The 15,928-nt window shown below is 44.5% G+C and overlaps 1 protein-coding gene and 1 long non-coding RNA gene across 3 annotated transcripts; both read left to right on the top strand.

Moving 5' to 3' along the window:
- The first annotated feature begins 2,406 nt into the window (after positions 1–2,406).
- Positions 2,407–4,528, top strand: LOC139026628 (OTU domain-containing protein 7A-like). Its single transcript, XM_070441959.1, has 2 exons — positions 2,407–2,538; positions 2,795–4,528. The coding sequence occupies exons 1-2, from the start codon at positions 2,500–2,502 to the stop codon at positions 4,526–4,528; spliced, it is 1,773 nt and encodes a 590-aa protein (XP_070298060.1). The 5' UTR covers positions 2,407–2,499.
- Positions 4,529–9,215: 4,687 nt separating this feature from the next.
- On the top strand, positions 9,216–10,626 carry LOC139026627 (uncharacterized). Of its 2 annotated transcripts, none has more exons than XR_011478479.1 (2): positions 9,216–10,135; positions 10,539–10,626. It is a non-coding gene; the product is annotated as an uncharacterized lncRNA (long non-coding RNA). The 2 variants fall into 2 exon arrangements; XR_011478480.1 differs by lacking the exon at positions 9,216–10,135 and adding an exon at positions 10,221–10,250.
- The last annotated feature ends 5,302 nt before the right edge of the window (positions 10,627–15,928 follow it).

Below are 15,928 nucleotides of genomic sequence, written 5' to 3'. Positions count from 1 at the left end.
CCACAGACATGTGGACTAACAGAAATGAATAATGTGTCCCTGAACAAAGGGGGGGGGGTCAAAATCAAAAGTAACAGTCAGTATCTGGTGTGGGCCACCAGCTCAATAAGTACTGCAGTGCATCTCTCCTCATGGACTGCACCAATTTTGCCAGTTCTTGCTGTGAGATGATACCCCACTCTTCCACCAAGGCACCTGCAAGTTCCCGGGCATTTCTGGGGGGAATGGCCTAGCCCTCACCCTCCGAGCCAACAGGTCCCAAACGTGCTCAATGGATTGAGTCCGGGCTCTCACTGGCCATGGCAGAACACTGACATTTCCTGTCTTGCAGGAAATCATGCACAGAACGAGCAGTAGGCTGGTGGCATTGTCATGCTGGAGGGTCATGTCAGGATGAGCCTGCAGTAAGGTACCACATGGAGGGAGGATGATGCTTCCCTGTAACGCACAGCGTTGAGACTGCCTGCCATGACAACAAGCTCAGTCCGATGAAGCTATGACGCACCGCCCCAGACCATGACGGACCTCCACCTCCAAATCGATCCTGCTTCAGAGTACAGGCCTCGGTATAACGCTCATTCCTCGACGATAAATGCGAATCTGACCATCTCCCCTGGTGGAGACAAAACCGCGACTCGTCAGTGAAGAGCACTTTTTGCCAGTCCTGTCTGATCCAGCGATGGTGGGTTTGTGCCCATAGGCGACATTGTTGCCAGTGATATCTGGTGAGGACCTGCCTTATAACAGGCCTACAAACCCTCAGCCCAGCCTCTCTCAGCCTATTGCGGACAGTCTGAGCACTGATGGAGGGATTGCGTTCCTGGTGTAACTGCAGTTTTTCTTGCCATCCTGTACCTGTCCCGCAGGTGTGATGTTCGGATTGTACCGATCCTGGGCAGGTGTTGTTACACGTGGTCTGCCACTCGAGGACGATCAGCTGTCCGTCCTGTCTACCTGTAGTGCTGTCTTAGGCATCTCAAAGTACAAGACATTGCAATTTATTGCCCTGGCCACATCGCAGTCCTCATGCCTCCTTGCAGCAGCCTAAGGCACGTTCACACTGATAAACAGGGACCTGGGCATCTTTCTTTTGTGTTTTTCAGAGTCAGTAGAAAGCCTCTAGTGTCCTAAGTTTTCATAATGGACCTTAAATTGCCTACCTTCTGTAAAGCTGTTAGTGTCTTAACAACCTTTCCACAGGTCCATGTTCATTTTATTGTTTAGGTTCATTGAACAATCATGGGAAACAGTGTTTACAACCCTTTACAATGGAAGAATCTGTTAAGTTATTTGGATTTTTAACGAATTTATCTTAAAAATTAGGGTCCTGAAAAAAGGGACGTTCTTTTTGTTTTGTGTTGAGTTTATATTTCTTGAAAGCGTAGCATTTATTATCCAGATTTACTTGTGATATCTAATGTTCTAAACCTTCTCTCCTTCAGTTAATCCTGTCTCTGGAAGCCAAACTAATGTTGGTACTATAACGCTTTAACCACTAGGCTACTGCTGTACTAGTCCAACGCTCTAACCACTAGGCTACCTCTGGATACTAGTCCAACGCTCTAACACTAGGCTACCCTGCTGGTACTAGTCCAACGCTCTAAACCACTAGGCTACCTGCTGTTACTAGTCCAACGCTCTAACCACTAAGCTACTGCTGTTACTAGTCCAACGCTCTAACCACTAGGCTACCTGTCTGGTTACTAGGTCCAACGCTCTAACCCACTGTACCTGCTGGTTAACTAGTCCCAACGGCCTCTAACCCCCACTAGGCTACCTGCTGGTTATAGTTCCAACGCTCTAACCACTAGGGCTACCTGCTGGTTACTAGTCAACGCTCTAACCACTAGCTACCTGCTGGTTACTAGTCCAACGCTCTAACCACTAAGCTACCTGCTGGTTACTAGTCCAACGCTTTCTAACCACTAGGCTACCTGCTGGTTACTAGTCCAACACGCTCTAACCACTAGCTACCGGCTGTTACTAGTCCAACGCTCAACCACTAAGGCTTACCTGCTGTTACTAGTCCACACCTTAACCACTTGGCTACCGCTGTTCTAGTCCAACACTCTAACCACTTAGCTACCTTGCTGTTTCTTAGTCCAACGCCTAACCACTAGCTACCTGCTGTTTACTAGTCCAAACGCTCCTAAACCCCACTAGGCTTACCTGCTCGTTACTAGTCCAACGCCTCTAACCACTAGCTACCTGCTTGTTTACAGTCCAACGCTCTAACCACTAGGCTACCTGCTCGTTACTAGTCCAAACGCTCTAACCACTTAGCTACTGTGCGTTACTAGTCCAAACGCTCTAAAAACCACTAGGCTTACCTTACCTGCTGGTTACTAGTCCAACGCTCTAACCACTAGGCTACCTGCTGGTTACTAGTCCAACGCTCTAACCACTAGGCTACCCTGCCGCCCCTAATGTTCGTAACCTTTCTCCCCCCTCAGTTTAATCCTGTCTCTGGAAGCCAAACTGARCCTGCTGCATAACTACATGAACGTAACATGGATCAGGATACCATCTGAGACCAGGGTACCTCTCCTCTTTCTTTTCCACATTGATTGGCTAATGCCAGCAAGTAATTGTTGTAAATGAATTTGATAGGTTGTTCTGCATGCGTGTTGTACTGCCAGCTCCCCAGCACCTTACTGTCTATATACAAAGAATAAAGAAAACTACAATTTGCTGTCAAAGTCTTGAAATTGAGTAGATTAGACAGATCAACATCATTTACTGATTGTGCTTCCTCTCCATCCCTTCTCACCCCTCCCTCCCTCTCTCTCTTCAGGCTCCCCTGGCCCAGCCGGAGTCTCCCACGGCGTCCCACGGGGGCGATGACGCCCAGTCTCTAGCCGACTCCATGGACTCCGACCGMGACTCCGTCTGCAGCAACTCCAACGTCAACAACGGCAAGGTCTCCACCAAGGACAAGGATCCCAAGGAGAAGACGGAGAGGCAGCAACAACGTAAAGACAAGGACAAGAACAGGACGGACTCTGTGGCCAACAAGCTAGGCAGCTTCAGCAAGACCCTGGGTATCAAGCTGAAGAAGAACATGGGAGGTCTGGGAGGGCTGGTCCACGGAAAGATCAACCGCTCCAACTCTGGAGGCAACGGCCGGAACAACGGAGGAGTGGGGGGCGGCAACGGAGGAGGAGGGGGCGGCAATGGAGGAGGGACAGAGAATAACGTAGAGAAGAAGAAGGAGAAAAAGGAGGGGAAAGCACGGAAGGATGGAGGAGGAGGAGAGAAGGAGGGCCAGTCKGCGAGTACGTCGTTCTCCTCGGACAAGACCACCAGCCCGTCTCCCACCGAGCGTCCCCCAGGCGTGCCCTCTCCTCCCGGGGAACGGGACAGGGACAGGGGGGGTCTCCTGGCCAGACTGGTGGGGGATAAGGCCCTGTCGGAGCACTGGAAGTACAGCACAGACGTCAAGCTGAGCCTCAACATACTGAGAGCCGCCATGCAGGGCGAGAGGAAGTTCATCTTCGCTGGCCTTCTCCTCACCTCCCATCGCCACCAGTTCCACGAGGAGATGATCTCCTTCTACCTGACCTCCGCTCAGGAGCGCTTCTCTGCCGAGCAGGAGACTAAGAGGAAGGAAGGAGAGAAGAAACCTGCAGCAAACTCTACAACCACGACTACTACGACCAACGGGTCCTCCAACGCCCTGAAGAAACCAGAGCAGGAGAGCGCCCCTCACCGGGAGAGAGAGAGGGAGAAGGAAAGAGAGAGAGAAAAGGAGAGGGAGAGAGAGAGAGAGAGGGAGAGGGAGAGAGAGAGGGAGAGGGAGAGAGAGAGGGAGAGAGAAAGGGAGAGGGAGAGGGAGCGAGACACCCGCACCCCTCCTCCTCCTCCCTCCTGCCCTCCTCCTCCTACTCCCCTTCCCCAGGACTTCATCTCTTCCCCAGCCAGACACCACCAAAGCCATACCCCTCACATCCCCCCACAGATTGCCCTGAAGATGCAGGGCCGCCACAGCCCCTCGCCCCACTCCTCCCCCAGCAACGGTGCTACCAGGAGACCGGGGTCCGTCCCCCCTGTCCCCGGCCCMGTCCCAACTGCAGTCCCAGTGTCAGCCCACTACAGCCATACCCCTCCCATCCAGAGGTCCAGTATCATCCACCTGAGAGACGTCAACCTCCAGGCCCTCCAGGCACCCAGCTTCCAGCCGGACGACCCCCAGCCCAGCTACAAGCCTCCTCTGGTGGGCACCCTGAAGACCTGTGCCACTTACCCCCAGCAGAACCGCTCTCTGTCCTCCCAGAGCTACTCTCCAGCCCGCCTGTCTGGGGTCCGTTTGGGCACCGGGGTCAACCACGCCCACCCGGGTCGGTCACGACGGCCACCAACGGTCGCCCCTACAGCATACCATTTGAGCGCCTGTGCGTATCTCTATACCCGCCTACCAAATGCGGGGGCGAAGCCATATGCTCAAGCGGCTCCTTCAACGCTAGTGTCACATACAGGATTGTCTGGAGTTCGCCGACGTCGACTTGCCTCAGACCTGGGGGAGCAGTAGCGTCACCAGGACGGGTTCGGGGTCGACAAGGTCAAAAGTCAGATGGGTAGCGCTGGGGGGGTTGCCTGGTGTACTGTCTGCAGCAGAGGGATGCAAGAGGAGAAATGCTCCTTCTACGGGCGACCAGAGACAGATAACTACTGTTCCTACTGCTTCAAGGAGGATCTGAAACACAAGGAGAGGAGGCCAAGGTCCTCAGTCGGCCTGGATAGCCCCTGGTACCGCGCCAGCCAGAGGTGCTGCTACTCTAGCCTGGTGTACTATCTATCACACTACAGGTACTGCAAATCCTGCTGCTGACAACGCAACACAACAGAATGACAACAGAACTGTGTCCGTAGAGAAGGAGATAGAACAGGTCTACTCAATAGACTGTCTGTGGACGTTGGGACATCAAGACAGACAGACAGACAGACAAACATGCTCAGAGCCAGGTGATCACCTGCTCTGTTTAAAACGTTTGATTCCTGTCATTCTTCTGTCTCAGTGTACAGTACAGTAGGCTACTGTAAAGGACACAACTACTTGATGACAAGCAGGGTAGATCTCTGTCCACTTAACATCTTTGGCCAGCAGGAATTTATAACTTTGTTCGTTTAAAAAAATATATAATTTGGTTCAACTTTTAGTTCGTTTATGGGAAATGTCTGTGTTTTTTTTGCCCACAACTTGAATGGCAAACTCAGATATCATTTCAGGCACATACACTACACATAAAATAGCAAAATTGCATTTGTTGTGCAGTGGTTCAAAACTTAAACTTAAACTTAAGCCTACTTCAAACTTAAACTGGACTGTTTTGATTTAAAACCTCAACCAACTTTCAAAAAAAACTTCTCAAAGCAATATGTTAGTAACTTCAACAGGGTTTTTTTTTTTTTTTATCAATAATTGTCCTAAAGGCAACTCACTGTGAACCCTTTCTGTTGTCTATGCACTCATGTTGGCTTCAGTAGAGAGTTCAAATCCTCTGGCGCAGCTGAGAGACAATAGACAACAAAGGCAGGATATTCAGTCGAACGCAAAGAAACCCACACTAAAGAAAATAACCGTTTCGTGTGGTGAAAATGCACTTTGTAAGTTAAGTTTGCAGTGTGCACTCACATTGATCACATGGTTTAAACGAAAACAAACAACAACACACATCGAATTGGTTTTAATGAATCGTACTCCTTATACAGGGAGAGCAGGGAGACTGTTTCAATGCTAGTTTGATTTGGTCTGCCTCACAAAATATTTGTATTTAATGTTTTCCTCTACATTCTACAGGTCTTAGATAAACCGAAGTGTTTTCATCAGCAGTGATTACTTGGTTGTTATTTTACAGGGGCTGTTGTGGTGTTGCTACCCATTAGGGTTATTAACAACGACAAAATAACATGAAATCTCCTGGCCAAAGATGTTAAATATCTACAGAGAGAACGCTCTTCAAACCCTCCTGATATAATACGTTTGGGATCCTTTTTATTGTGTCGTGGTTCATGGACTCTCACCATTTAAATGTTAAAAAAAAATATGATTTTGTATTCATTTGAGAGTTTTACACAACTTAAATTATTAATTTGCACATTAGATACCAATGTACAGTACATAGCAAAAATGAGGAACAAAAATAAGATTAGTATATTGTGTAAAAAACAAAAAAAAAAATCAGTTTGTGTGTGTTTTGTGTATAGAGAATGTGATGATGGGGAATTTACAAGCCAAGGCTATAAAAGTGTTATATAGAAAATATTTTATATAATTTTCACAAAATGCCATGAAGCAATATTTTGCGCTTTTTCCTTATGGCACGGTTTGTCACTTTGGTAAGTTACTTTAAGTGCACGGACATTGGGTGGGGGGGGGGGGGGGGGGCTGAACGTGAACCGTCTGTTGGTCGAAGGGAGAGTCACTGGTCCTACGTCATATTAAGGGGAAATGACCTTTAGTATTGTCATGATTGGTTCAGTCAATCTGACATTGAAAGGGCTGTGTGGTTTTTAAACGGGTTGATAGATCGTCGATATAGCAACATCCTTCAAGATCACCTCATGTATGAGACTGCAGGCGTGTTACACCCGTCATGGTTGTCCACCGGGCGCCATATTGCCGACAAAACTGTAACACGTCGTTGTTAACACCAAACGTTTTAAATGTGAAAGGGATATTTCTAGTTCCTGGTTAAGTCACGAGTCATCAGAGGTCCCATCGCGTGATGACGGTGATCTACAATGAGATGCGTTCTTTTTAATTCATATGTAAAAGCACAACATATATTCATTAATACTATGTTGTACAACATATATTCATTAATACTATGTTGTACTTCCACAGTGGTTATTTGTCTGTCCCTACCATGGCATTATGTTGTCCTATAGTTTTGGGGTTAAAAGACATACTGTTGAGATTCAGGGGACCTGTATTCATACAGCGTCCCAGAGGAGCAATACTCATCTAGGATCCGGTCCCCCCCGCCCCCCTAGTCCATTCATTATAGTCTTAACAAAGTGGATCTGAGAACAGCACTCCTACTCTGGGAGGCTTAATGAATATGGGACCTGGTGTCTTGTCACCCAAACAGAACCCATCTATTCAGAGTCCTATGGAATAAACAGTAACGGTTAGAAGCCATCCAYCCAGAGTCCTATGGAATAAACAGTGTCAACAGTAACGGTTATAACCCATCCATCCAGAGTCCTATGGATTAAACAGTGTCAACAGTAACGGTTATAACCCATCCATCCAGAGTCCTATGGAATAAACAGTAACGGTTATAACCCATCCATCCAGAGTCCTATGGAATAAACAGTGTCAACAGTAACGGTTAGAACCCATCCATCCAGAGTCTAGATTTAAACCAGTCGCTAACATACATCACGGGTTAGACCCATCCATCCAGAGTCCTATGGATAAAGATTCACAGTAACGGTTAAACCATCATCCAGAGTCCTTGGGATACCAGTGTCAACAGTAACGGTTAGACCATCCATCCAGAGTCCTATGGATTAAACAGTGTCAACAGTAACGTTGTTAACCCATCCATCCAGAGTCCTATGGATAAACAGTTCAACAGTAACGGTTAACCATCCATCCAGTCCTATGGATAAACAGGTCAACAGTAACGGTTGAACCCATCCATCCAGAGTCCTATGGATTAAACAGTGTCAACAGTAACGGTTAAACCATCCATCCAGAGTCCTATGGAATTAAACAGTGTCAACAGTAACGGTTATAACCCATCCATCCAGAGTCCTATGGAATTAACGGTGTCAACAGTAACGGTTTAAACCCATCCATCCAGAGTCCTATGGATTAAACAGTCAACAGTAACGGTTATAACCCATCCATCCAGAGTCCTATGGAATAACAGTGTCAACAGTAACGGTTAGAAACCCATCATCCAGGTCCTATGGATAAACAGTGTCAACAGTAACGGTTAAACCCATCCATCCAGAGTCCTATGGAATAAACAGTGTCAACAGTAACGGTTAGACCCATCCATCCAGAGTCCTAAGATAAACAGTGTCAACAGTACGGTTGACCCATCCATCCAGAGTCCTATGGAATAACATGTCAACAGTAACGGTTTATAACCATCCATCCAGATCCTATGGAATAACGATGTTCCACACGGTAAACATCCATTCCACGAGTCCTGGATTAAACGTGTCATAAATTCTAACTAATAAATCACTCTGCAATCCTATATTAAACATTCAACAGTAACGGTTAAACCCATCCATCCAGAGTCTAGGATTACAGTGTCAACAGTAACGGTTAGAACCATCCATCGAAGTCTATGGGATAAACAGTGTCAACAGTAACGGTTTAGACCCATCCATCCGAGGTCCTATGGATTAAACAGTGTCACCGTAACGGTTATAACTTCAATCCAGTCCAGAATATCCTATGAGATTAAACAGTTCAACAGTAACGGTTAATAACCATCCATCCAGAGTCCTATGGATAAACCATGTCACAGTAACGGTTAGAACCATCATCCAGAGTCCTATGTATAAACGTGTCAACAGAACGGTTATACCCATCCATCCACATCCTATGGGAATAACAGTGTCAACCGTGTACTTAATCGCATCCATTCCAGAGTCCTATGGATAAACAGTGTCACAGTAACTGGTTTACCCATCCATCCAGAGTCCTATGGATAAACAGTGTCAAACAGTACGGTTAACCCATCCATCCAGAGTTTATGGAATATACAGTCTCGTCACAGCCGTCTTTATCCATCCATCAGAGTCCTAGGGAATAAACGTGTCAACCGTACGTATAACCATCATCCAGAGCCTATGATTAACAGTTCAACCAACGGTTATAACCCATCCTCGAGTCCTATGGATAACAGTGTCAACAGTAAACGGTTAGAACCTCCATCCAGGTCTATGATAAAACGTGTTAACGTAACTGTTAGAACCAGTCCATCCAGAGTCCTATGGTAAACAGTTGTCAACCATAACGTTAACCATCCATCCAGAGTCCTATTGGATTAAACAGTGTCAACGTAACGGTTAGAACCCATCCATCAGTCTATGGATAAACAGTGTCACAGTAACGTTATAACCATCCAGCGGTCCTGGATAAACAGTGTCCACAGTAACGGTATCCCCATCAGATCCTATGGAATAACGATCAACTACGGTAAGGGGAACCGCCCCCTCATCAGTCCTGGGATACGTGTCACGTAACGGTTATAAGCCATCCATCCAGAGTCCTATGGATTAAACAGTGTCAACAGTAAGGGATAGCATATGGTACAGTTTCTTCCTCTCTACATAATGGTCACATTGTATGTATATGCAGAGCAAGATGGCAGGGTGTGTGTGTGTGTGTGAGCGCACTTGCGCGTGTCCCTGTGTGTGTGTGTGTCTGAGTCTAATCTGAAATACCTCAGTTGTCCTATTCGTGGGTTTAGCTTTGCGGTTGTCAACAATGGTTTGGCATCGACTTTCACGTCTTTGATTTGCAATAATAATAAATTGTCCTTGTGTTCTGTTGTCGGTATAGATCAGGGGTTCCCAACCGTTTTCACTCGGAGCCCCCTCTCCAGCGTTGGGTAACATCCTGTACCGTCCCCCCCATCCCACGCCCCCCGTCCCGTACCCCCCCCCCTATGGCACAAGCACTGTTCATGACGCAAACTGTTGACACCCCGCTTGTTGGCGAGAGAATTTAGCAGGTTTAAAAGCTTATTTCCTGCAGTTCTACACATGTTTGTCATATGACAAGGAAATGTTGCGTTTAAATGCTCATTTTCTCACAATTATTTTACAATTTTGTCATGTCTAATGTGGATTCATGTGATATTTGAGTGACTCAAAAAGGGTTGGGGGGCGGGGGGGCCCACAGTTTGGGAACCACTGGTATAGACGACCACTATTGTTTCAGCCAATCAGCTGTGTTTCAGTACAATGTCTATATGGGGGTAACGTGTCAATGAAGCCAAATGTTCTTTTTTTTAGTGTGTCTAGTTTGCCCTACATTGCAATAACAACGATAGAGACCTTTGAAAATTGGACGATCCAAACCTTTATTCAAAGAAAGCACTGTTGTGATATTTTAAAAGGCAGAAACAATGCTTAACCTACTGTACCAGTGAGTGGATGAGGTGTGTGCAAGTCACACAATACCTACCAGTGAGTGGATGAGGTATGACTGGCACCAAATACCTACCAGTGAGTGAGAGGTGATGGCACACCAAATACTACCAGTGAGTGGATGAGGTGTGTGCATCACAATACCTACAGTGAAGTGGATGAGGTGTGTCGTCACCAATACCTACCAGTGAGTGATGAGTGTGGCGCCAATACCTACAGTATGGTGAGGTGCTGTGCATCACCAATACCTACAGTGAGTGATGAGGTGATGTCACACAATACCTACAGTGAGTGGATGAGGTGACTGTCAGATCACAATACCCACCAGTGAGTGGATGAGGTGTGTGCATACCATATCCCATACCATGAGTGGATGCGGTGCTGTGCATCACCAATACCTACAGTGAGTGGATGAGGTGATGGCATCACAATACCTACCAGTGAGTGGATGAGGTGATGTGCATCACCAATACCTACCAGTGAGTGGATGAGGTGATGAGCATCCAATACCTACCAGTGAGTGGATAGGTGATGTGCAACACCAATACATACCAGTGAGTGGATGCGGTGATGAGCTCACCAATACCTACCAGTGAGTGGATGAGGTGACTGTGCAGAGTTAGTTTGTGTCTTACCTTGTTGAGAGGTAGTGTGTGGTTCATATAGCCCATTGCAGTGGATGTGTTCATAACTTAACAATTATATAACAATCATTTATACTGTCTCACGTTTCTGTCTCTGTTGTTTGTTTTTCCACTTTTGGGAAATGTTTGAATCTGTAAAATGTTTCTGTGTGGAATATCACCAGAACCAACTAGGGCAGCAACATTCCAGCAAATGTCTTTCCCAGGTTTTACAAACATTCTGGTTGGGGGGATTACCGGTGTTCCTGCGTATTCCCTCTAAATTCCAGGAATATTCCTACCAGGACTTCTGGAATTTTGGGAATTTATAATTTATCAACCCACTAGTAAACTAGTACCGCCAGTAGTACCCCTACCTACAGTACACTAGTACACCCCTAGTAACCACCTAGTCCATTAGTCCATTAGTACCACCTGTAACTACAGTCCACTTAGTACACCTAGTACCCACTAGTAACACCCTAGTACCACCAGTTACCACACCATAACTAGTACCACCTAGTACACCCTAGTCCACAGTATTACCAGTCACATCCACAGTTCAGTACACACTAGTAGTCACCCTATACCACACAGTACCACCTAGTTTACCCCCTAGTTACCACCTTGACCACCCTAGTACCACACCAATTACTACGTACAACCTAGTATCACCCTAGTACACACAGATTACCCTAGTATCACCCAGTACCACGTTAGTCCACACCAGTAATTTACCCTAGTACCACCTCCACACCAGTACCACCCTAGTACCACCTCGTACCGACTCACCCTACACCCCATACACCCTAGTACCTTCTTTCGCCTCAGGTCCGTTTATTCTAGCCTAGCTTCTCATTCAGCGACATCAGTTACAGGAGTTCTGCTTCCTTTTCAAAGTAGCAGGAGAACCTCGGATGGCCCAGAAGGCTGTAAACTCTCGAGTAAACATAATTTACGCTAAGCAGGGATTGTAGATCTCAAGGAGACATCTCATACGTGGACAAAGTATTGGAGCAGTTTTCCGTCGAGCATTCGTTCATACAAATCTGCCATTAATATGGAGGAATGGAGCGGGGTTTACCAGACAGGAGTCCTCATACTGCCAATTGCTGAATTCTCATGCCATCTTCTCCTAAAGGGTTACCCGACGGAAGTGCTATAACCTGCTCAATTCTCATTCTCGTAGACCATTTGTCCTAAAGGGGTTATCCCAGACAGGAATCTCCAGTCTTTACATGAGGTTTATTAGACAAGCTCACGGACCAGTCTGTTATCCCATGGCCACTATTCCTATATAGTGCAATACTTTTGACCAGCGGCCATATGCACCTATTCCCTATTTAGTGCACTACTTTTGACAAAGCCCTATGGCGAACCTATTCCTATATAGTGCCTACTTTGGACAGAGCCTATGAACCTATGCCTATATAGTGCACATACTTTTGACCAGAGCCTATGGGAAATATGAGCCATTATCAGCGCTGACACTCTCTGACCTTGTTGCATCACGTGCCCCGACTGTTGGTTTAAACCCATGTACCTCGTTCTCTAACCTCTGATAGTACACAGATAACACAGAGGACTGTAAAGGAACCTTCCTTACAATGGTTTCATTCTCCACTGCACACTAAACTACCGTAGTAGTTAGCACTACAGGCCTTGAGCGTTTTTTAAAGGCGAAAATCTTCCTTCTCACTGCACACTAACCTAGTAGCTAATAGTTAGCAACTACTATTGCGTGGCTCCAGAGTGGCGCGGTGTTCTAAGGCCACTGCATCTCAGGTTAGAGCGTCACTACCGACCCTGGTTTGATCCAGGGCTGTATCACAATGGCCATCGATTAGGAGTCTTATGCACGAACAAATCCCACATAGTCGGAGCTACTTCAGTGGTCGGAAAAAGTAACCTAATTGCTCATACTTGAGTAAAAGTAAGATACTTTTAATAGAACATGATGAAGTGAAGTTCCAGTAAATATAACTATTTGATTAAAAAGTTTTAAAGTATTTGGTTTTAATATTATTTAAGTAATCGAAAGTAAAAATAAAAGTATAAATCATTTCAATGTATTATATTAAGCAAACCAGACGCAGGAATTCCCTAAATAAGTGAGAGATTAAAGAGAAGTGGTTAAATAAGTGAGGATGAATAAAGGAAGTGAAAACGTCCATTTTCAGGTGAATGACCGCAGGGAAAACGTTAGGAGTCCAATGGTTCAATTCTGGTTGTTATTGCTTTATCCTTATGACTTTTACTGCGTCTCATGTATCTTATGACTTCTTATGCGTCCTCTAGTATGCTTATGACTTATTGGCTGTTCCCAAATGGACCATTTCCCCATGAGTTGTATACATGCCTTAGTGAGTTGTTAGTGGTCCTCATGAGTTGTTTGTGCCTTATGAGTTTTTTTGTCCTCATGAATTGTTATTTCTCATGAGTGTTTATGTGTCCTCAATGAGTTGTTATTTCCTATGAGTTGGTATGTTCCTATGAGTTGTTTATCTGCCCTTATGAGTTGTCTATGTGTCCTTTATAAGTTGTTAATGTGCACTTATGAGCTTTGTTATTGTCCTCATGAGTTGTTATGTGTCCTCATGAGTTGTTATGCCTTAGGAGTTGTTATGTGCCTATATGAGTTGTTATGTGCCTTATGAGTTGTTATGTCCCTTAGGAGTTGTTTAGTTGCCTTATGAGTTGTTTGTTCCTTAAGAGTTGTTAGTCTTTCTGAGTTGTCTCTGTGTCCTCATATTGGTGTGCCTTATGAGTTGTTATGTGCTTTTTGAGTTGTGTTATGTGGTCTCATGAAGTTTGGTATGTTCCTATGAGTTGTTATTGTCTTTATGAAGTTGTTATGTGTCCTCATGAGTTGTTATGTGTCCTCATGAGTTGGTTATGTGTCCTTATGATTGTTTATGCTGCCCTTATGAGTTGTTATGTGTCCTCATGATTGTTATGTGCCTTATGAAGTTGTTATGTGCCGCTTCTTGAGTTTGTTATGTGTCCTCATGAGTCTGGTATGTGTCCCTCATGATTGTTATGCTGCCCTTATGAGTTGATGTGCCTTTATGAGTTGTTATGTGCCTCAGTGAGTTGTATGTGTCTCGATGACGTTGTTATGTAGTCCTTTAATAGTGTCTATCTGTCATGAGTTGTTATGTGTCTCCATGAGTTGTTATGTGTCCTATAGTTGTATATGTGCCCTTATGAGTATTGTTATGTGTCCTTGTATGAGTTGTCATGTGTCTTTAATGAGTTGTTAATGTGCCCTAATGAGTTGTTATGTGTCCTCATAGTTTGTCTTAAGTGCCCTTATGCGTTGTATGTGCCTTTATCGAGTTGTATGTTCTCAATGAGTTTGGTATTGTTCCCATGAGTTGTTATTGTTCCTCATGATTTGTTATGTTCTTTATGAAGTTGTTATGTGTCTTATGAGTTGTATTGTCCTCATGAGTTGGTCTGTTTCCTCCATGAAGTTGGTATGTGTCCTCAATGAGTTGTATGTGTCTCATGAGGATTGTTATGTGTCCTTTATCAGTTGTTATGTGTCCTCATGAGTTGTTATGTTCCTTTATGAGCTCTGTTATGTGTCTTTATGAGTTTGTTATGTTCCTTTATGGAGTTGTTTATGTGTCCTTTAATAGTTTGTTGTGTGTCCTCATGAGTTTGTAATGATGTCTTTATGATTGTTATGTGTCTTTATTGAGCTTGTTTGTGTTCTTTATGAGTTGTTATGTGTCTCTGAGTTGGTATGTGTCCTCATGAGTTGGTATGTGGTCTCAATGAGTTGTTAATGTGTCCTCATGATTGTTATGTGTCTTCTTATGAGTTGTTAATGTGCCTTGATGAGTTTTGTTATGTGTGCACTCATGAGTTTGTTAATGTTGTCCTTTTATGAGTGTTATGGATGTCCTACATGAGTTGGTCTGTGCCTCATAGTTGGTATTTCCTCATGAGTTGTTATGTGTCCTCCATGAGTTTTATGTGTCTTATGAGTTGTTTTGTGCCCTTAATGAGTTGGTTATGTGTCCTCATGGATAAAGTTTTTGTTATGTTCCTTTATGAGTTTGTTATGTGTCATCATGAGTTGGTATGTGTCCTCATGAGTTGGTAGTGTCCCTCAGTGCTTGTTATGTGTCTCATGAGTTGTTATGTGTCTTAATAGTGTTTATTGCCCTTATAGTTGTTCATGTTGTCTTATGAGTTGTTATGTGTCCTATGAGTCTGTTATGTGTCCTTTCTCGATTGTATGTGCCTTTATGAGTTGTTATGGATGCCTTATGAGCTTGTTATGTGTCCTCATGAGTTGTTAATGTGGTCCTTTATTGAGTTGTTATGTGTCCTTTATGAGCTTGTTATGTGTCCTTTATGGAGTTGTTATGTGTCCTTTTATGAGGTTGTTATGTGCCTTTATGGTTGTATGCATGTGTCTTTTATGAGTTGTTTGTGCCCTTTGAAGTTGTTATGTGTCTTTAATGAGTTGTTAATGTGTCCTTTATTGAGTTGTTATGTGCCTTATGAGTTGGTCTATGTGTCCTTATGAGTTGTTGAGTGTGTCTTTATGAGTTGTTATGTTCCTTTAATGAGTTGTCTATGTGCCCTTATGAGTTGTTATGTGCTTTATGAGTTGTTTATTGTCCTTATGAGTTTTTATGTGTCCTCATGATTTGTTATGTGCCCTTATGAGTTGTTATGTGTTTTTTTATGAGTTGTCCATGTGTCCTTTATGAGTTGTTATGTGCCTTATGAGATTGTATGTGTCTCGATGAGTTTTGTTTGTGCCCTTATGAGTTGTTATGTGCCCTTTATGAGTTGTTATGTGTCCTCATGAGTTGTGTATGTGTCCTCATGAGTTTGTTATGTGTCTCATGAGTTGTTATGTGTCCTTATCGAGTTGTTATGTGTCCTTTATGAGTTGTTACTGTTCCTCATGGTTGGTATTGTCTCATGAGTGTATGTTCTCATGAGTTGTTAATGTGTCTCATTGAGTTGTTATGTGTCCTTTATGAGTTGTTTTATGTGTCTCATGAGTTGTTTGTGTCTTTATTGAGCTTGTATATGTGTCTGTATGAGTTGTATGTGTCTTTTGAGTTGTTATGCTGTCTTTAAGAGGTGTTATGTCCTCATCGAGTTTGTTTATGTGTCCTTTATGAGTTGATTCTGTGGTCCTTATAATGTTGTTT

This window comes from Salvelinus sp. IW2-2015, unplaced genomic scaffold, assembly GCF_002910315.2.
Source record: "Salvelinus sp. IW2-2015 unplaced genomic scaffold, ASM291031v2 Un_scaffold5297, whole genome shotgun sequence".
Taxonomy (NCBI): Eukaryota; Metazoa; Chordata; class Actinopteri; order Salmoniformes; family Salmonidae; genus Salvelinus; species Salvelinus sp. IW2-2015.
This window is presented reverse-complemented; position numbering and strand designations above follow the sequence as displayed.